At 45.7% G+C, this 20,999-nt stretch overlaps 1 protein-coding gene across 2 annotated transcripts in view; it reads left to right on the top strand.

The window, feature by feature from the left end:
• The first annotated feature begins 6,985 nt into the window (after positions 1 to 6,985).
• The window catches only part of ANTXRL (ANTXR like), a 55,620-nt gene continuing 41,606 nt past the window's right edge, over positions 6,986 to 20,999 (top strand). For both annotated transcript variants that reach the window (XM_088670029.1, XM_035138230.3), the window contains exons 1-7: positions 6,986 to 7,531; positions 15,162 to 15,233; positions 15,344 to 15,415; positions 17,517 to 17,598; positions 18,423 to 18,453; positions 19,588 to 19,667; positions 19,775 to 19,843. In XM_088670029.1, the coding sequence (XP_088526155.1) occupies positions 7,347 to 7,531; positions 15,162 to 15,233; positions 15,344 to 15,415; positions 17,517 to 17,598; positions 18,423 to 18,453; positions 19,588 to 19,667; positions 19,775 to 19,843 (591 nt within the window). In that variant the 5' untranslated portion in view covers positions 6,986 to 7,346. The remainder of the gene's footprint in view (positions 7,532 to 15,161; positions 15,234 to 15,343; positions 15,416 to 17,516; positions 17,599 to 18,422; positions 18,454 to 19,587; positions 19,668 to 19,774; positions 19,844 to 20,999) is intronic.

Raw genomic sequence — 20,999 nt, 5'->3', positions numbered from 1 at the left:
AGCAGCCAATTGGAAGCCACGCTTTGGTTTTCGAACCACTTCGGGAGCCGAATGAACTCCTGGAATGGATAAAGTTCGAGAACCAAGGTGCCACTGTATGGTGTCCAAGTCCTTTTGTTGGAGTACCTGGATCCCGCAAGGGTTAAAATCTAACAGCGGGTTCCACTGCTGAATTAGCCAGGCAAGGTACTAGTTACCACCTAAGTCTGACAAAAGAAGTGGTAGCAAGAAGCACAATAGCCAGGGTTGTGTGTGAGAGAGAGAGCAAGGCTAGAAGCAGGCAGGGAGAACCATGCTGAATTTCTGCTGGGACCCAAGGCTGCGACTATGGGAGAAGCAACACCCTCTTGGGGTGTGAATGCTGTGAGCCCCTCCATCCTAGGCTCAGGCTGTATATATGTGTAAATAAGCCATATATCCTAAAGACACCACTGTTTCTGTTGTCCCTCGTTCCCAGGAAACCAACCCCGGGGTCAGTGCCTGGAAGCCCCGGAATGTCACATCGCACGGAGATTGGGGTGGCGTTCAACAATACATACTTTAAAACAATAAAGGAAAAGTCTGGAAAGGCAAAGCATGGATTTCTAAAGCTTCAGCTAATTTCAGACCCTCCAAGTGTCCCTATTTTCCAGGGACATTCCCAGATTTCCAGAAGAAATATGAAGGCGGCTTTGTATAGGGAAGCCTTTTAATGTGTCATGTTTTATGATGCTTTTATATATGTAGGAAGCCGCCCAGAGTGGCTGGGGCAACTCAGTCAGATGGGTGGGGTACAAAGAATCAAATCATTATTATTGAGAAGCTGTCCCGGTTTCTGATTTGACCCTTAAAGGTAAAGGTAAAGGGACCCCTGACCATTAGGTCCAGTCGTGAGTGTGACTGACTCTGGGGTTGCGGCGCTCATCTCGCGTTATTGGTCGAGGGAGCCTTAGGACATCCCTATTTTCATCGGAGAAATGTTGGGAGGGTATGGCGTTATCCATACAGGGAAGTTTTAAAACATTTGATGTTTTATTGCATTTTATATATGGGAAGCCACCCAGAGTGGCTGGGGTGGCAACCCAGACAGATGGGCAGGGAATAAATAGTAAAATTATTATGGAATAGGGCATCCCTATTTTCATTGGAGAAATGTTGGTGGGTGTGTAATTTGGCCTTATTTGTGAACTGAGCTGGGATAATGTTCTAGAGACATTCCCATTCTGTGAGCACTTATGTGGGAGTATGTTCTTAAATGTGGGAACCTTTTGGGAACAAGTGACTAAAAAGTTGGGGGGGAAGGGGGAGGGAACGGCACATAGGGTAGCCTTCCCCGATCTGACGTCCTCCAGGTGTTTTGAACTACAATTCCTACCAGCCCCAACCAGTTTGGCCAATGTTCAGGGATGATGGGAATTGTCACCCAAAACATCCGGAGGGCACCAGGTTGGCGAAGCCTGACATAGTGGGATTTGGTCCTGAGCAAACCTGCATCGTGATGGAATCAATGAGGAGGGGTTCATGAGTGACAATAGGAACAGGTGATATGAACACTGTGTACAGTGTTGGAACATAGAAAGCTGCATTATACTGAGTCAAATTATCGGTCTGTGTAACACAGAATTGCTTCTGGCTGATCAGGGCTTTCTAGGGCAGGCGTAGGCAAACTCGGCCCTTCAGATGTTTTGGGACTACAATTCCCATCATCCCTGACCACTGGTCCTGTTAGCTAGGGATCATGGGAGTTGTAGGCCAAAAACATCTGGAGGGCCAGGTTTGCCTATGCCTGTTCTAGGGTTCCTCCAGCCTCAACCTAGAGATGGCCGGCAGGGAACCAGGGACATTGTGCATGAAAAACCACTTACATTTGGCCACTGGACTGCAGCTTTTCCCCCTATACAATTCCCTAATCAAAATGGAATTGTTTTTTATTTCTTTAAAGTGTTTCGTAGCCAATGTAACTTCTTCACTCGGCTTAGAAACTGGGGAATGGTGGGGAAAGAGGCGGGTATCATTTGTGAAAACAACATCGGCCTTCTCCGCTCAGAGTTGCCAAGCTAATTCCCAGAATGCATCTTCGAGGCTGCATCCTCTACAGAGCCACATGCAGAACTGGGACGTGTCCACGTGTATTCTGTAAAACACCATGCAGGTTGATGGAATAATGCTTACGCCAGTCGGCACAAGATCAGCAGTAATGGGAAAGGGGATAAGATAATAAACTCAAATGTGGCATTACGCTGCCTTCAGACTGCAATGAAATCTAGCAAACGGTGTATCCATTTTACCTCCTATCTTTGAAATCACTAACTTGAGATCCCTTTGATTTCCAACGCTTTATTTAATATTGTAATGGAATTCACCTGATTCACATACGATGATCATCATTATCATCCATCATCATCATTGCAAGAAGTGCCTTATGCCTGTTTGTTTTTAATTTCTGTATAAAATGGCACTTGCTGGAGATAATTTATGGCTCGGCATAGCAAATGGTTTCTGGCACAGCTGGTACATAAAATATATAACCATCAAATGTCTTGTCAGAATCGAATAGGCCCCAAATTGGGACTTGCTACATCGCTTTTGAAAGATGTCATTCCATATAAATGCCTTTAACGCCTGGTAGAAAATCCCTATGAGCATGTTGACAAATGAAATAACCGGGCTTATTTGATTAATGTCCAAGCAAACTGAATATTGGCTTGTATTGAAAACCCAAACGTCAACCCACTAATGGTTTTGAAGGAGGGAGATTTTATATTTGATACAATCAAAGAGAAATCTGTTGCCGAAAGAAAAGCTGACAGGAAAGATTGCGGAAGAGACAAAACAAGCTCAGGAGATCTTGGAATGCTGATGTAGAAAACTTGGGGGGGGGGGGACAAAACCATATTTGCAATATTTCTGATTTTGCAAAGAACACAGAAATCAATCCAGGCTTTTCATAAAGGTCTCTATCCAACATTCTCCCATCAGCTGTTTTGATCTGATTGGGTTGCCAACTTTGCTACTTTAGGGGTGTTGGGAGGAAATAAAGAACTTGCCTTTTTTATTTTCATTTTACCTGTTTGGGTGACCAGCGAGGGAGACTGACTCTGAAAGTGGCCCCAATATTTCCCCCCGCCGCCTCTGCGTTGGAAATGGCGCCTGCTCTTATTCCTACGAGGGTCTGATAGTTTGATTTTATTTTGAGCAACGGAGGATGAACAAATAAGAGCCGGCATCCTCGTCGTAATTTCCAGTGGTGCAGCTGGGTCTCCCCATTTGTGTAGCTCCCTCCCTGCAACCTTTTTTTATTAGACATGACTAGACCCACCCACCCGTAACAGGAACTGCCAGGCTTACATGCCACATGAAGCAACCAACTAGGCAGGCTAATGCAGATGATGAAGTTCTCCGTTAAAGGGTTTTGACTTGCTGCTTTAATGGCAATGCCAGTGTTTTCAACCAAAAACAAAGGGGGGGGGGAATCGTAGTAAAATGCAGAATTATTTATTGCAAAAAAACAAATCATACCTACAAAGATTCCAGCAATAATTCCTTAACTGTCCTAATACTTTGCGATTCATTTCAACATAGTAAGCCAAATTTGTTTCAATGCAAAGATCTTCATCGGTGCCCTAATATAATGTTTCTTTTTTTAAAAAAAAAAAACCTAAACACGGCAAATCGATAAGCTTTTCTTCTTACCTATAAAACCTCAGAGGAGAGCAAAACTACTCCCATCACACCAAAAACAATTATCATTGATAAACAAATTTTTGGCCTCTGCCTTTCTAACGCTGGACTTGAGCTACAAATCTGCTTCTTCTGAGATCATCCCTCCTGAAAATTTGGCACCTTTTACCTGTTTTTGAGAAGCCTTTTTTTACCATGGAGCTGCCAGTTTCAAGTTGCTAAAAGATTTCAGGTTCAATTCTTGCTTTGGGGGAAATCCACAATTCATTACCTAGTCCACAAGCCATTAGAATGGGTGATTGATCTGACTTGAGTATTTAGTTCACTGTTTTAAGCACTAATTACCTGGGAGACTCATGAGCACAACTATGTATTTATTTATTTATTTAATTTGCTAGATGCCTTTTTATTTTGCTGTGACAACTGAAAGCGACTTACCAAATAACTTACAAACAAAAAATGAAAGCAGAAAACATAGATTAAAACCAGGGGGAAGAAATACATTAAAACATCCTACCCACTCTAAAAGGCCATGGATAGTTAAAAGGGAAAGACCTGGTTTAAAAGGAATGGTTTTTTTCCTGGTACCTGAATATACGTAATAATGGCTCTAGGTGAGCTTCCACAGAGATAAAGGTAAAGGTAAAGGACCGCTTTACCTTTAGTCGTCCAGTTGCAGACGACTCTGGGGTTGCGGCGCTCATCTCGCTTTATTGGCTGAGGGAGCCGACGTACAGCTTCCGGGTCATATGGCCAGCAGGACTAAGCCGCTTCTGGCGAAACCAGAGCAGCCCACGGAAATGTCGTTTACCTTCCCACCACAGTGGTACCTATTTATCTACTTGCACTCTGATGTACTTTCGAACTGCTAGGTTGGCAGGAACTGGGACCAAGCAACGGGAGCTCACCCCGTCACAGGGATTCGAACTGCCGACCTTCTGATCAGCAAGCCCTAGGCTCAGTGGTTTAACCACAGTGCCACCTGGGTCCCACACCTGTAAGTAAGCACCACTAATTTTAGGGGAGCTTATGCCATACAAACGTGCATTGGGTCAGGTTGCATGTGAGACAGTGAGGAGCCCAGTCCCAGTCCAGTCCAGTTGAGCCTGATGTGAGAGACTTTGAGTCAATATAATAGCTGCAATGTATGGACAAAACAGCAACACGCACCTCCCCAGGTTGAGTCAAGGCTTTGAGTGTTTCCCACCAAAACGAAAATGGACAAATTGCCTCCAAAGTGATTCTGCCTTGCTTCCCTGTCCTGTGGCTCAATCCATTAATTAGGTCAGATCGGCCCAGTTCCTTCTCGTGAGCTGTGGCTCGAGGGGGCGGCAGGGGGAACACGGGGATGACAAGAAAGAGTCAGTCATGATTATTGCAATAATTTCAGGTGGCTTGACAACCTTTCTAGGAAAAAGACTTTGGCGAGAAGGGTGAAATATAGAAATATGCAAAATTTTGTGTGTGTGTGTGTGTGTGTGTGTGTGTGTGTGTGTGTGTGTTTTGGAATGCTTCATTGCAACAACTACATGCGTCTTACACACATAAATACAACATGTGCCTGACAAATGTATCAATACGGTGCAGAGCTAATTTAGGTTAGATTTGCACATGGTTTTATCATGTTAACATCTGATTTTGTGTAGCCTCGGCACTCTATGTAGTATAAGCAAAAATCCAAGCTTTGCACAGCCATTCTTATATGAAGCTACCTATTTCTGTGTTTGCTTTCAAACCACAATTTCTCATATTTCCGTCGGTTTGGATGCAGGGTATTGTCGAGCGCAGCATTCCTCTACCAATTAGAGTCACAATATGTAGAAAATAATGGACTAGAGTGGCTTCTTTCCGACGCTAACCCTAATGTGTCAGCGAAGGTTGCCAAATTCTGTGCTAGAGCCATAAAAATTCGGTCCAATCTAATTAGCAGTGTCCAAATATCCTCAGAACATCTTCAGGACTAGCTAAAGAGGATCCAGTGATATTAACTGCTGTAGTCTACCTCCCTAAGAAGTAATACTCCTTTTAACCAATTGTTAAAACTTATACTTATTGTCTATTTTTAGATATTCTTGTCTTCTTTTATTGTTTTTATGTATTGCATATTTATGTGTGCTGGTCAAGAACCGTAACAATAAATCAAATCAAAGGGACTAGGGTGTGTGCCCAATAAGCACTGGACCATCCCAGTTCCTTGCTATTTCTTTCTCCATCTATTGGCTACAGTTGGCAAGGAAGTCCAAGCTTGACAGCATCCTGCCCCCAAATAAGAGGCCTGGACCACCAGGCACAATTCAACACTACCTCATAAAGGGCACCACCAGGGGACCACCAGGCACAATTCAACACTATCTCCAATTTACAGGCATATTTATACTGGTCACCTGGGCTCATCATGTTATCAATGAGTGTTGTGCAAAAAAACAATGGTTTTGCCTGAATATAAAGAGGACAATTCCCCAGTCACGGAAATCTGTTAGACAAAACTTATTTTGTGGCCTAGGGACATAGAATCATCATAGGGCAGACTTATTGATTGAGCTCATTCAAACTTTCATTGGAAAGAGGAGACTACAAGTGGGGCGGGGCCGTGGCGGCACTCTGATGCATTTGTGGTCTCCTCTGAAAAGGATGCCTTGAATCAACCCTGATTTTACTGCTTTTCCTTGCTAACAACTAGTTAATAATAATAAAAAACCCTGACAGCTCATTTCTCTGTTAGATGCCTGCTTTCATAGGAACCAACTCCTAGGGGACGAGGTCCTTTTGCCCCATCCCCATAAAATACTTGAGGGGGCTGAGTGTCCCCCAGTTGCCATTCAAATGGTGTCCCTGTGCTTGTCATGTGATTGATTATGCGGGGTGCGGTTTACCCCAGTATTTAATTCAAATTGGCACCCCTGGGCAGGACACCCCATTCGTCACCATCTTCTGCCTGGCTCTGTCTAGCAGCTTCAAGCTGAAATGTCTCAAGAGCAGTAGTTTTAAATGACTTTCTTTTTGACCCCGAGTGCTCGGAAAACTATCTACAATATCTACTTATAGTTACGGATTAAGATCCTCTCCGCGCTACGCCCGGGCCCCTCGGCCGCGTTCCCGCAAACGTCGGGGGTGAAGCGCGCACGTGTGAACCCAGCTCTTGGCTGGAACCTCCGGAGGGCTGCGCGCTCCGCAATCCCCCGTGGGCTTCCCCTTCCCCGGGTCCTCTGGCGGAGCCCCGCCAAGGCGGGGCCCACCTCCCGCTCAATCTCCTCTGTCCTTTGCGCGCCTGTGCGCCGCGGTTTCCTGCGCGCCCGCCTTGCGGTCCGAGGGAGCTCCGCGCTGCGCGTCCCGGAACAGGAAAGGTCCGCGCGGCCGGCTCGCCTTCTCCCGGCCTGGGCGCGCAGCAGCCCTCCTTCCCTGCTGGCCCGCTCCGTCCGTCCCTCCTTCCCCTCCCCGCCAAGGCGGGCGCGCAGGAAACCGGGGCCGCGCGGCAGACAGCCTCTTCCTGGGGCTTTAGGTAACGTCTCGCCAAGCGCTGCGGGCAGCAGCAGCCCAGCCTTCGCGGCCCTCCGCCGATCGCCCCACCCAAGCAGCCGCCCGCCCGCCCGCCGGGGCTTTTGAGCCGGGCGCGCACGTCGGGGGAGCGGGCCGCTGCGCGCTGCTGCTGCTGCTGGCGGAGCTGCGGCTCGGCGGGCGAGGCGAAGATGGCGCGCCCGGGGAGCGGAGGGGCTCTCCTCCTCGGCGCCGCTGCCCTGCTGCTGGCCGCGGGCAGCCTGGCGTCGGGAGCCCGCGAGGAGAAGGACCTAGGAGGAGGGCACGGAGGCGTCGGGCCAGGGGAGCGGCCCTCGTCGTGCCACGGCGCCTTCGATCTCTACTTCGTCCTGGACAAGTAAGTGCCTGCCGTCGGGACTCTCCGGGGCGCACGTCCAGAAAGTTAGTAGCCTCCTCCCCAAAGTGCCCTGCTGGGCGCTTACTCCCGAGTAGTCCGTCCCCCGGGGGGGGGGCTGGCTCTCGAGTAAGCCGTCGTGGGCTTGCAGCCTCCCGGTGTAGGTTTCGTCCGGAGAGTCACTCGCAAAACGCACCGTCGTTTTGTCTTAGAGCAACGTCCGCTGCGGGGAAGTGTGCAAGCTTCGGGGTTGCACCGAAATGCGTGACAAAAAGTGGAGGGGGGGGTCTTCGGGCTGCGCAGACGGCAGCCTAACAGGGGCAGGGGCAATCTGGAGTACTGTACTCTTTTCCTGCCAGCTGAAGTTACGCCAGGGTCGTTCTCTTGCAAATCCGCACCTCTTTGTTTGTACCTTGTGTAGTTGCAAACCGAGGGCAAAACCACCCCTCCCCTCCTCTCCCCTATACATCAGCTGCACAGAGGCCCTACACAGAGAGCGTTGAAAAGTGCTATTGATGAAAGCATAGGAGTCGTGGTTCTTCCTGCCTCGTTGCTGATGTTGTTGCACAGAGGCGTTCATATTCTGCCAGACTGGATTGAATGGCCAAACTTTCCTTTTTGCCAGTTTTCTGGTCGTTGTGAGGAAGAACCATTGCAAACAGAAATCCAAGCACAAAGTAGGTTCGGCAGAAAGAGCATTTAAAAAAAATGATCCCAAGGAAATGGGTTCATTTCCAGCAATTCTCCTAGAGGCCAACTTTTGGCCAGATGTGAAGACTTCTATGTGCACTGTCAGTCAGCGAATGACGGTCTGCATTGAACCGCACCTGGATCGAGTTCCGGATCTCCCCCAGAGCATATAGTTTGGCACTGAGCAACGCTGCTTTTATTGCATATTAAGTTTAATATTCAGACTTGTTAAGTGAAAATACGTTAGGACAGAGCTCCAAAAATTGTTCTTTGCTTGAGCAAGTATGGAGCTCAGACAAAGAATGCTTTACTTCCTAGCGTAATGATTTCTTGGGATAAATCATTTCTGTGGACACATGAAGCTTGCATCTCTTAACTCTGCCGTGCGTTTAAGCCACTCTGTTTAGAACCACAGCTGAAAAATACAGCAGCTGACGGAACAGACCTCTAGCAATTGACAGCTTAAATTGTCTCAGTAATCACCAAATAAACCCACAAAATTAAGAGAAGTCGAAAGAGTTGCTTGTCACGCAGTTGATGAAAACGACCAAGGCAGCTTTATTTCTCTTAATGCTGAGTGGCAATTTAAAATATATTCCATACAAACTGTCCCTGTCGTTCAAGATCCTCAGAAAATGATACAGTGATGGCAAGGTGGTGGTCAGTTTATGCTGGCCTAACATGCTTAGTTGTAGTATAGAATCGTAGAATCGTAGAGTTGGGAGGGACCCTAAAGGTCTTCTAGTCCAACCCCCTTTTTACCCAACGTGGGGCTCGAACCCACAACCCAGTTGTGTGCTATCTTGTACATGAAGCGTGTGACGGAGGAAGCTAGTCTGTGCTTGGCGACAAAGAAAGGTTTCCACAATTTCACTGCTCCTCACTACAGGCTAAGCACACCGGTCTATAGAGACAGATACCACAGTGCTGTGAGTCATTGTGGCACAGGCAGCAAGCAGCCAGCGGCTCTTTTTAAAACGATCTTTTTAAGTTTTCAGCAGAGAGATTTCCATGTCTACTGCTCAGCTCCCAGTCTGAATCATTGAGTAGAACTGATTTATAGACTGTCCAACTCAACAAAGAGCACAGAAGGTGTGGATTTAACAGACGCGGGGAAAGAAAAGAGGGACCCGTTACGTGGATTGTCAGTCAAAGCAAGAATCCTGTTGAAATCAGCGAGGTTTACTTCTGCGTAAACATATTTAGGATTGCAGTAAAAAAAACCTACTGCAGCTCTTTACCTTTCTCTTTCCAAATGGGGATAATAAAACGTAGGGAAGCTTTTAATGTTTAATAAATTATTGTATTTTAATGTTCTATTGGAAGCCGCCCAGAGTGGCTGGGGAAACCCAGCCAGTTGGGCGGGGTATAAAAAATAAATTATACCAGCACCTTTCTAATAAGACTGTTATGTTCACCATTGAAGGCATTCAATAATTCATTTCTGCGTTTCCTTTCTTTTTAATAATGCTTAGCATTCACGTATAATTTATTGTCTCAGCATGCCCTTACCAAGTTGGTGAAGTAAGCCATTCTGTCACTAAGTTGGGGTGAAACCGTCGTACTGTCTCTAGGGACCCTATTTGCTGCCCCCCCACCTCCTATTACAGTTTAATTTGTTTCATAGGGAAGAATCCAGCGCAGTGCGAATGTTACATCAGAGTGGAGATTTCTGCTTGTACAATGGACCATTCTCCCCTCTCCTCCCTGTCTCCAGCATGCCCCACGAATCTGTTCTAGGGGTTTCTGTGACTCTCTGGAGCAGATTTGCAGGGGGCAGGTCCACCCCCTGCAATGCAGGAATCTTTTGCTCAATGTGGGGCTCAAACCCACGACCCTGAGATTAAAAGTTTCATGCTCTACCTCCTGCCTTCATCTTTATCTTTATCACTCCACCCTAAGCCACATGGGTGGGGTATAAATCATAAAATTATTATTATTACTATTACTATTGTTGTTGTTGTTTAGTCGTTTAGTCATGTCCGACTCTTCGTGACCCTATGGACCAGAGCACGCCAAGCACCCCTGTCTTCCGCTGCCTCCCGCAGTTTGGTCAAACTAATGTTCGTAGCTTCGAGAACACTGCCCAACCATCTCGTCCTCTGTCGTCCCCTTCTCCTTGTGCCCTCCATCTTTCCCAACATCAGGGTCTTTCCCAGGGATTCTTCTCTTCTCATGAGGTGGCCAAAGTATTGGAGCCTCAGCTTCACGATCTGTCCTTCCAGTGAGCGCTCAGGGCTGATTTCCTTCAGAATGGAGAGGTTTGATCTTCTTGCAGTCCATGGGACTCTCAAGAGTCTCCTCCAGCACCATAATTCAAAAGCATCAATTCTTCGGCGATCAGCCTTCTTTATGATCCAGCTCTCACTTCCATACATCACGACTGGGAAAACCATAGCTTTAACTATACAGACCTTTGTCGGCAAGGTGATGTCTCTGCTTTTTAGTCGGACACGACTAAACAACAACAACAATTATTATTATTATTATTATTATTAGTTGCACCAGAGTGCATCCTTGCAACTGATGCAATTTTATTTTATGGATCTGTATTCATTTGTTGTATATTTGTGCCCTTGGATGTATTCTCTCCTTCCCACCAGTTTGTTAAGCTTGTGTGAATGCTTAGCCATCCACAGATGAAACCACAATACCTTAATGTTATTGTGGTGTGTCACTGACTGTTTTGTGTCTAGCCAGTTTCAATGTTAATTGGCATCAGACTTTCAGGGCTTTCAACGGTAGCGGGGTGTTTTTTCTGCTTAAATCTTGTGGCTATGTTTTATGCAGAAAGATGGGGTAGAAATGATCAAAAGTGAATAAGGGGCGTTTCCTTATGAGAAAGCAAAAACTGAGTTCTGTGTTTCACCAGGAAAAGACAGAATGGAAAAAAAAATACTGTTATTCAAAAAGAGATAGCAAACCAAACCGTAAATAGCCCAATATTGCCTCGTGTTTGGGTGTGTGTGTGTGTGTGTGTGTGTGTGTGTGTGTGTGTGTGTGTGATTTCAGTCAGTCTCGGTGAATTAAAAAGAGTCAAACAACCCTTACCTGCATTGGGTGATCAAAGAGAGAAGAAATAACACATGTTTCAACAGGAAGCTGTTGAAAGGAAGAAGGGATCATGCCTAGATGGAATGTGACAGCTCTCCTGTTTACGCTTACTTCAGAGTAACCTCAGTTGCTTCTGACAAATTATACGCAGGAGCCAGACTAGCAGCAAGGCATGATGCCACTGCGTAATGGGTAGTTTGTCTCACCGAAGCACTTTGGGCGGCCAGTCCAACACCTGATTTGGAATTGCATGCCTGTTCTTGCAGCTTTCTTGGCAGGGTGTGGCGGTGACGATTATCACACAAGCTTTTCATTTTCTAACAATGAAAAACTATTGCCAGGGGATAGTAATTATGGTAAATATAGATCGTTCCGGAGCAAAAAAATCCATCTCGCATGTTTTGCATTTGACGAGGGGCGTGGCAGAGAGGGATATGTATATAAACGCAAAGGTGAAAACATGCATCCCGTTTGCATAAGAGAAACGGTTCTGATAACCTTTATATGCAAATGTAACTTGTTCTTATTAAAGCACAGTAATTATCGCTGTGGGTTAAACCACTGAGCCTAGGGCTTGCTGATCAGAAGGTCGGCAGTTCGAATCCCTGTGATGGGGTGAGCTCCCGTTGCTCGGTCCCAGCTCCTGCCAACCTAGCAGTTCGAAAGTACGTCAAAGTGCAAGTAGATAAATAGGAACCGCTACAGCGGGAAGGTAAACGGCGTTTCCATGTGCTGCTCTGGTTTGCCAGAAGCGGCTTTGTCATGCTGGCCACATGACCTGGAAGCTATACGCCGGCTCCCTCGGCCAATAATGCGAGATGAGCGCGCAACCCCAGAGTCGGTCACGACTGGACCTAATGGTCAGGGGTCCCTTTACCTTTACCTTTAATTATCCTAAGATACATACAGTATAGCAGGTTCTGCATTCCATATGGCTCTGATGTCATGAACCAGGGACTGTACAAAAAGAGAGAGGTTTTTTTTTTTTTGCACCCATGCTGTTGCAATCTCCTGTTGCAATTTTCCATTATCAGGGGAAGTGGATCATTTTGAAGCAGCATGGCTCTAAATTTTTTCTGCCGCACTCATCCTTCATGCACCTGGCTGTGCTCATCAATTAAAGCAAACTACCATGTTTCCCCCAAAATAAGAAACTGTCTTATATTTATTTTTCCTCAAGAAGACACACTATGGCTTATTTTCAGCGGGTGTCTTCTTTTTTTAATTATGCTTCCAGCCTCGCCTCTTCCTTGACGCCCTCCAGAACTGCGCCTATCACTATTGTCTTATTTTCGGGGTGTGGCTTATATTGCACACATGCTTCGAAACCCTGCTACGGCTTATTTTATTGGTATGTCTTATTTTCGGGGAAACAGGGTAGTTCACGGCTTTGCACGTTAGTTAAAGTTGTGAAGGGCGCTTGTACGTTTTGCTTCATAACGTCTACAAAGGCTAGAGACGTAATTTCTTTAATGAAGGCTCAAAAGTCTGGGCGTTGCGCAGGCTCTGGGACCTGTGGAGGCGATGCGAGGAAGGGGCAGATCCCTGAACTGGTAGCGTGGGACATACTTTTCAGTCTGCCATATTTTGAACGGTCCCTGTGGTAAAATGAGCATCTGATTCACCTGAGATATTCTGGACAAGCAGAAACCTCCATTTGCTATATCTTAACAAGGAGGACTCCCTTCCACCTTCTCCGTCTTATGTCTTCGCTATGGGAAAAGAAAAGAAAAACCCTTGATAATTTTGCTGCTATCTCCAGGAGCAACAGTGGAGGAATTTCCAGGTGGACACTCACGTTGCATTTTACCTCCTCAATGTTGTTGTAGACCCTGAATTCTTTTCTGTCTTGGGATACCTTTCCCCCTTGACTAAGGGTCAAAAATCCAACTTCACAAAGCTTCAAAAAACTTCAAAAAGTTTTTCTATCCCCATCTTCTTTTTTTATCCTTTAAGGCAGGCATCCCCAAACTGCGGCCCTCCAGATGTTTTGGCCTACAACTCCCATGATCCCTAGCTAACAGGACCATTGGTCGGGGAAGATGGGAATTGTAGTCCAAAACATCTGGAGGGCCGAAGTTTGGGGATGCCTGCTTTAAGGCAGTGGTTTTCAACCAGTGTGCCCCTGGCACCCTGGAGTGCCTTGAATGATGGTCAGGAGTGCCGTGGGCAATCCTGGCCTCTGTCCCTCTGTCTGGGAGCTAAGTGCCTGGTGCTGCCATGCAGACCCGGCGGTGCCCGCTGCTGCCTCCCAAGGAGAGTAAGGTACTGGCCTCATATTCACCTTGGGCAAGTCTCCGTTGACCAGCTAAGGCTGGGAGCATCCTCTTCCCGGGCTCCTGTGGGGCAATGTAAGAGACCAGGGGTGAGGATCCCCCAAGGAGAGGGGAAGGGAGAGGAGAGGAGGCTGAGGAAACACTCCCCAAGGGAGGGTGCTTGAAAAGGGGTGAGGGGCTGTCAGCTCTGCAGGCAAAGGGTGGCATAACTGGGCTCCTGAGCCCCACAGGGGTGCCGCTGAAAGAAGGGAGATGGTCTAGGGAGCTGTGGACCCAAAGCGGTTGAAAAGATCTGCTTTAAGGTATTACACTAATTATTTGGTTCAGGTAGCAGTAACCGAAAACAAACGTGCAGAGGAAGGTTGTTGGTTTTTTTTAATAATAATAATAATAATAATAATAATAATAATAATAATAATAATAATAATATTTATACCCTGCCCATCTGGCTGGGTTTCCCCAGCCGCACATAAAAAATTGTAGAACATCAGACATAAAAAATTTCCCGATATAGGGCTGCCTTCAGATGTCTTCTAAAACTCAGGTGGTTGTTTATTTCCTTGACATCTGATGGGAGGGCGTTCCACAGGGCTGGTGCCACCTCCGAGAAGGCCCTCTGCCTGGTTCCCTGTAATCTCACTTCTCGCAGTGAGGGAACCGCCAGAAGGCCCTCGGCGCTGGACCTCAGTGTCCGGGCTTGATGATGGGGGTGGAGACGCTCCTTCAGGTGTACTGCGCTGAGGCCGTTTAGGGCTTTAATGGTCAGCACCAACACTTTGAATTGTGCTCGAAAACGTACTGGGAGCCAATGTAGGTCTTTCAGGACCGGTGTTATATGGTCTCGGCGGCCACTTCCGGTCACCAGTATAGCTGGCGCATTCTGGATTAGTTGTAGTTTCCGGGTCACCTTCAAAGGTAGCCCCACATAGAGCGCATTGCCATAGCTGCCAAGTCTCCCGTTTTTCGCGGGAAACCCCCGGATTTTAATCCGTTTCCCGCTGTTATCCCGAATAGAAAAAATTCCTGGAAATCCCCCAGATTTCCTACCTGCCAGGGTGCTCCATTTCGGGTGCCGCTCTGCCCATGCCTGGGCACCGGAAATTGGGCAGAGCGGCATCGGAAGTCGCTTCTACGCATGTCCAGACATGCATAGAATTGACGTCCGGTGCCGCGCCACTGCTGATCCCGCATTTTTCAGCGGGAGACTTGGCAGCTACGTGCATTGCAGTGGTCCAAGCGAGAGATAACTAGAGCATGCACCACTCTGGCAAGACAGTGAACAAGCAGGGAGGGTCTCAGCCTGTGGACCAGATAGATAGAGCTGGTAGACAGCTGCCCTGGACACAGTATTGACCTGTGCCTCCATGGACAACTGTGAGTCCAAAATGACTCCAGGCTGCACACCTGGTCCTCCAGAGGCACAGTTACCCCATTCAGGACCTGGGAGTCCTCCACACCCACCCGGGCCCCCAAAATAGCACTTCTGTCTTGCCAGGATTCAACCTCAATCCGTTAGCTGCCATCCATCCTCCTTTTACTCGGTTTCTACCAAAAGCTATAAGAGAGATGAGTAAAAGTTGGCCATTGCTGATCTGATTATAATTCACTTTCAGGTCTGGAAGCGTCAAACACCACTGGATAGAAATTTATTCCTTTGTTGAAAGTCTGGCTGAGAAGTTCATAAGGTGAGTAAAAACACCGGGAGATTTGAGTGCAGTTGATTTCAGTATTTCTAAGCTCCCTCCTTATTCATATTCACTTATTCGCTGTGCTTTGTCCTGCCTTTGCCTCACAGTCCGATGCTTCGTATGTCTTTCATTGTCTTTTCCTCGCGAGGGACCACAATTATGAAGTTGACTGAAGACAGGCAAGTGTCTATATTTTTAATTAAATAAAGAAGGGGAGGGAAGGCGAGCAGAGGTGTTGCTGTGAATTGGTTGGTAATTTCCTGGGATGGAGAGAGCATTGGTTCTTACTGGTTTGTGAAGTTTTTGCCCAGTTACAACTGGGGAAATAGGGGGGGGGACTCGGTCCGTATGCACTGAAACGTATTTTGTCATTTGGCGATACTTTTCCCAGTTCTGCTTGTTGTGCAGCTTTGTTCACAATCACAGAATGCTGGGAACTTGAGAGAGGCAGGCAATTATGGCAATGCCTGAGAAAATCATCATCATCATCATCATCTATATATATAAAAATGGTGAAGGTGCATGTGTGTTATTCCCCACTTTTCTCCCACAAGCACTTACCCGATCGTCCTGAAATTTGGCCACAACCTCAGAGTCACATGTGAGCAGGTAATCCTGCACCTACAGTGACCAGCTGACACCTAACACAGGTATAAACCTGGATTGGCAGGGCCAGCTAGTAATTTCATAATTATCTGTATTTCTAATAGTATAACCAAATCAGTAATTTTTAATATAACCGTAAAAACTAATCTGAAAATTTGTTATTCCAAAAATGTAACCTTCATCTGGTTGTAAATATTAAGATGATACAAGCAAGAATGAGTCTTTCTGTAAAAAAAAAATACAATGGTTTAAATCAAGTCTTTCTGACTAGTGATTTAAATCAAGTCTTACTGATGAGTGATTTAAATCGATTTGATTTAAATCAAATCCACCCTGGTTGGTTGATGGTTGTGGCTTGACAGGGGGCTTGTCGCTGTCTAATGTACAGCTTCCATTTTGTTGGGTCGTGTTGAGTTTATGCATAATTTTCAATTAAATAGAGAGATCTATGAATATGTTAATTCAGAGACGTATTCCAGTTCAATAGGCTATGTAGCAGTGAACAGGACCATATGACTCTATTTTTATTTACATGCGTGCAAGTCCCCGTGTTGTAAGCCAAAAATGGCTTATCTTCTGAGTTACGCCAATAAAACTCAGAGACAAGAGGAGTTAGGAGTCCATTATTGTTTATTGCAAAGCAATAGGTTACAGTCGAATCTTTTCGCAAAACTGCAACCCCGCCCAAAGGTCCAGGCAGGGGTATTTATAACACTTCAAACAAAGGATTTCAATTTTAATCGATCATGTACATCATTACCTCGTTTCATGTTTAATACGCATGTGCAATAAGCATTGCTAACTAAACTTTGATTCTCACCGTGATCTGTTACATGGTGAAATTAGTATGCATGTTGGGAACTTGTGTTACGTGTAGCTATTTGCACGGTGTACCAACTTATGTTCTAGCTTATGAGCTGTATTCTTGCGATTGACGTATTAGCTGTCCTTCTGTCCCAGTGGGGGACGGCATCTTGCCAAATCATCAGTTTCATCATAATAATAATAATAAATTTTTATTTATACCCCGCCCTCCCCAGTCAAAACCGGGCTCAGGGCGGCTCACACCAATAAAATTACAAGAAAACATAAAAAGCAATTAATTAAAATACAGTATTAAAATTTAAAATGCAGCCTCATTTTAAGTAGTCCATAAATCCAAGCCATGAGGGAGGAAAACACGGGTCAGACTAAGTCCAACCCAAAGGCCAGGCGGAACAGCTCTGTCTTGCAGGCCCTGCGTAAAGATGACAAATCCCGCAGGGCCCTGGTCTCCTGTGAAAGAGCGTTCCACCAAGTTGGGGCCAATACTGAAAAGGCCCTGGCCCTAGTCGAGGCCAATCTAGCCACTTTATGGCTCGGGATCTCCAGAATATTGTTGTTTGTGGACCTTAAGGTCCTCCGCGGGGCATACCAGGAGAGGCGGTCCCGTAGGTACGAGGGTCCCATAAAGCAACAGGTTACCATAACTTCTATATTAGAAGCATATTCTAGGATTTATAGGGGTTCACATTATCACATTCATTATGGCCCTTTGGGGCATGCAATTCCGAGCGAACTTACCTGATGTACACTGCACACTTTCCAGTCACTTTTCAGCCATTTGCTATCTTATTGCAACATTTCGTAGTGGCGAAGCGGAAACGTTGAAAAGCTCTGCCTTTTTTTCCCAAGGGACGTCATCCAGCGAGGCCTTGCCGTTCTTCAGAGACAAGTGCCTGGAGGAGACACATTTATGCATGAAGGCTTTAAAAGGGTAAACGAAGCAGTTCCTCTGTGCTGTGATTTACACATACCAAGTGCTTCCAATCCATTTCGGGACCCAATTCAAAATGCTGAGGGTTTTTTTTGTTTTGTTTTTTAACCTTTAAAGCCCCAAAAGGCTTGAGGTTGAGCTATTTGAAGGATCACCTTCAAATGTGATGCGGTGTAACTGCCTGGGTGTTGAGACCTTAATAAAAGGCCATTTTTAGGTTCCCCAGCCTAATGAGATGACGTGGGTGGCGAGCAGGGCCTTTGTAGGGGTGGCACCCAGTACATGGAACTCTTGTCAGGTGAATAATCTTTTTCTTCTCCCAGGCACTTGCTGACTTTATGTTGGTTTTAAGTTGTCCTCCGGTTGCATTGTTTGTGTTGGTTTTAGATATATTGGTTATTTGTAAATGGTTTTAGTGGGTTTTTTAAAAATCATTTAATTGTTGATATGCACTTTTAGTGGTATGCAAAAGACCCAAATACTACTACTACTACTACTTCTTCTTCTTCTTCTTCTTCTTCTTCTTCTTCTTCTTCTTCTTCTTCTTCTTCTTCTTCTTCTTCTTCTATTATTTATACCCCACCCATCTGGCTAGGTTTCCCCAACCACTCTGGGCAGCTTCCAGCAAAATATTAAAATACAATAATTCATCAAATATTAAAAGCTTCCCTAAACAGGGCTGCCTTCAGATGTCTTCTAAAATTCAGATACTTGTTTCTTTCTTTGACATCTGGTGGGAGGGCGTTCCACAGGGCGGGTGCCACTACCAAGAAGGCCCTCAGTTATGTGAGTGGTAATAAATAAATTTGTGTCCTCTGTTGCAGGCAAATGAACAGATCTATGAAAATTATGGAGGTAGGAGATGTTTCTGTCACTTCCTATTATAAGCATCCCAGGGAGGGAGGGAGGAGACCCAATAGGAGTTGCCGTTAGATCAGACCAGGCCTACCATCAACAACAACAACAACAATATTTATACCCCGCCCATTTGGCTGGGTTTCCCCAGCCACTTTGGGCGGCTTCCAACAAAATGTTAAAATGCAATAATTCATCAAATATTAAAAGCTTCCCTAATTGATCTGTTTTGATTTGTGTTTGTACAATCGCTGTCCAGAATGTTTTCTTGAAGTCGTTAACTGTCTTAGGTCATTGCTGTTCTTATATGATAATCTGAAGGTATCATTTCACAGCCTGCAAAAAAGTTAGAGCTACTGACTTGTTGCCATTTTTTCTTATTGCATCCCAATGGGTTTTTTTTAAACATTTGTGCCATGCAAGCTTCCGTTTGATCTTTTTAACATCAAAACTTAAATGGCTTTTGCTTTCCATTTAGTCACATTTTCTAGGAACTAGAATATTTCATATGAAAGAAAGGGAAGACCTGGATGCCCAATAATAATTCCCTCTCTTGGCTGCGGTTCTCCCAAGAAGCAAGATGAATGCGCCCAATCTTTCTCTCCCTTCCCAAGGTCACCTTGAAGATCTTGTGTCTCTGCGACATGAGCAAGGAAAGAATAGTTGACATTAAGGATACCTGTCAACAGTGATCAGTGTCTTTAATTTCAAGCTAGACTGAGAGAGACATTTGAAAATACGATGAATTGTATTAAGAATGCACCCAGTAATAAAACAATATTTTAAATGACTGCTTAGCAGCGCTTTCGGATTGATGTATGTAACAGATTTCACGAAAGCGGTTTTCTTGAGATTCTTCATTGAGCTACCTACCTGTTGCTAATAGCTCAGTTGGTAGAATTCCCAGGCGCTTCAGTGAGAGTGGCTACTGTATGTTTGAGCCTTGCTGCTGTGCATGTCATTCTGCCCCAATCCTGTTTCTGGGCAGGTTGGGGGCAACAACTGCAGTGTGATGGGAGCCACCTGATCTACATGGGGACATGACTAAATTGCTAGCTTTTCCTCTTAAGCTGAATGCTTGTTTTCTTTTTTAATTGAAGAATCTAATATATATTTTATTCTGCCATATTGCAGGACTCCAGACAGCTAGTGTGATCATAGCTCTCACAGACGGGGAGTTGCAAGAGGCACAGTTTTATTATGCAGAGAAAGAAGTAAGTTGAGCCCGAATTTCGTCAGGCTATGTGGAAATATGCAAGGGTGCACACGTGCCCCTTGGAAGTTAGATAATAAGTTTTTTTAATACTAGCTCTCATTTTAGGCTGACAGAGCGAGAAGCCTCGGAGCCATTGTCTACTGCGTTGGTGTGAAAGACTTTAATGAAACTCAGGTAATTTTCAAAAAAATAATAATATATTGTTCTTCTACAAATGGAATTTGATTCTTCCATTGCATTAAAGGGCAATGGACGGTTCCTGTAAGGCACTCCCGTACCTGCAAAGACAAATGCTTTGTCTGAATAAGTAACACACACCTTTGTCTTTGTTCCCCTTTAAGGTCAAGCACCCTAATCCCCCCCCCACCATCTTTACTAGCATTAGCATATGAACATACACAGTGTCCTTCTCCAAATGTTTCTGCCATACACATTTTCCTCTGTGCACTTTGGCCTCTTTGAACAGCTGCCATTCCTTCTTGCAATTTCATTGTCCAGTTCTACCCCATTCACATCCAGACAACCAGAGACATGTTCACCCTCATTTCTTAGAGGTGATTCCTCCTGAACCGGGCACAACTCGGTTCCTCAAGTATCCATGTAAAAGCCGTTCTGCCACCTTTTAAGTGCCAGCCGTCTGGTTGAGCTGTGGTTTAAATGAAGCCTGTTCCAACGCACAGGCCTAGCTTCTCCAAAATGGCTCCTGGTCCACAATTAATCGAAAACCATCCTCCCAGCACCATGGTCTCATCCACGTGATGGAGAATGGCCAGCTGGTTCTGTGTACCTCAGATGAAGCTACATTGAAGGGAAGTAAGGGAATGGGCGGTGCTGTGGTCTAAACCACAGAGCCTAGGGCTTGCTGATCAAGAGGTCGGCGGTTCGAATCCCCGCAACGGGGTGAGCTCCCGTTGCTCTGTCCCAGCTCCTGCCAACCTAGCAGTTCGAAAGCACGCCAGTGCGAGTAGATAAATAGGTGCCGTATTTTTCGCTCCATAAGACACACTTTTTTCCTCCTAAAAAGTAAGAGGGAATGTCTGTGCGTCTTACGGAGTGAATGCATGGTCCCTGGAGCCGAATTGCCCACGGGCAAAAAGCAGATCTTTTTTTGTTTTTTTAAGAAAGATCTAAAGGCTTACAAGAGGGAAGGAGGGTGTTTAAAGGAACCCGCTCAGCGGGAGGGAGATAAGAGACTCTAACTCCCACCCCACCCCACCCCCTTGCCCAGGCCTCCATTGTTGTGTTTCCCCAGCGACATGTGACTGGCTGATTAGATTATCTGTCTGGAAACTGTAGAAATTGCTCCCTTTCCTTTCCTAAAGAAGCTGCA

This window comes from Zootoca vivipara, chromosome 5, assembly GCF_965207765.1.
Source record: "Zootoca vivipara chromosome 5, rZooViv2.hap1.1, whole genome shotgun sequence".
NCBI lineage: Eukaryota > Metazoa > Chordata > Lepidosauria > Squamata > Lacertidae > Zootoca > Zootoca vivipara.
Note: the sequence above shows the minus strand (reverse complement) of the source record. Positions and strands in the feature narration are given on the sequence as shown.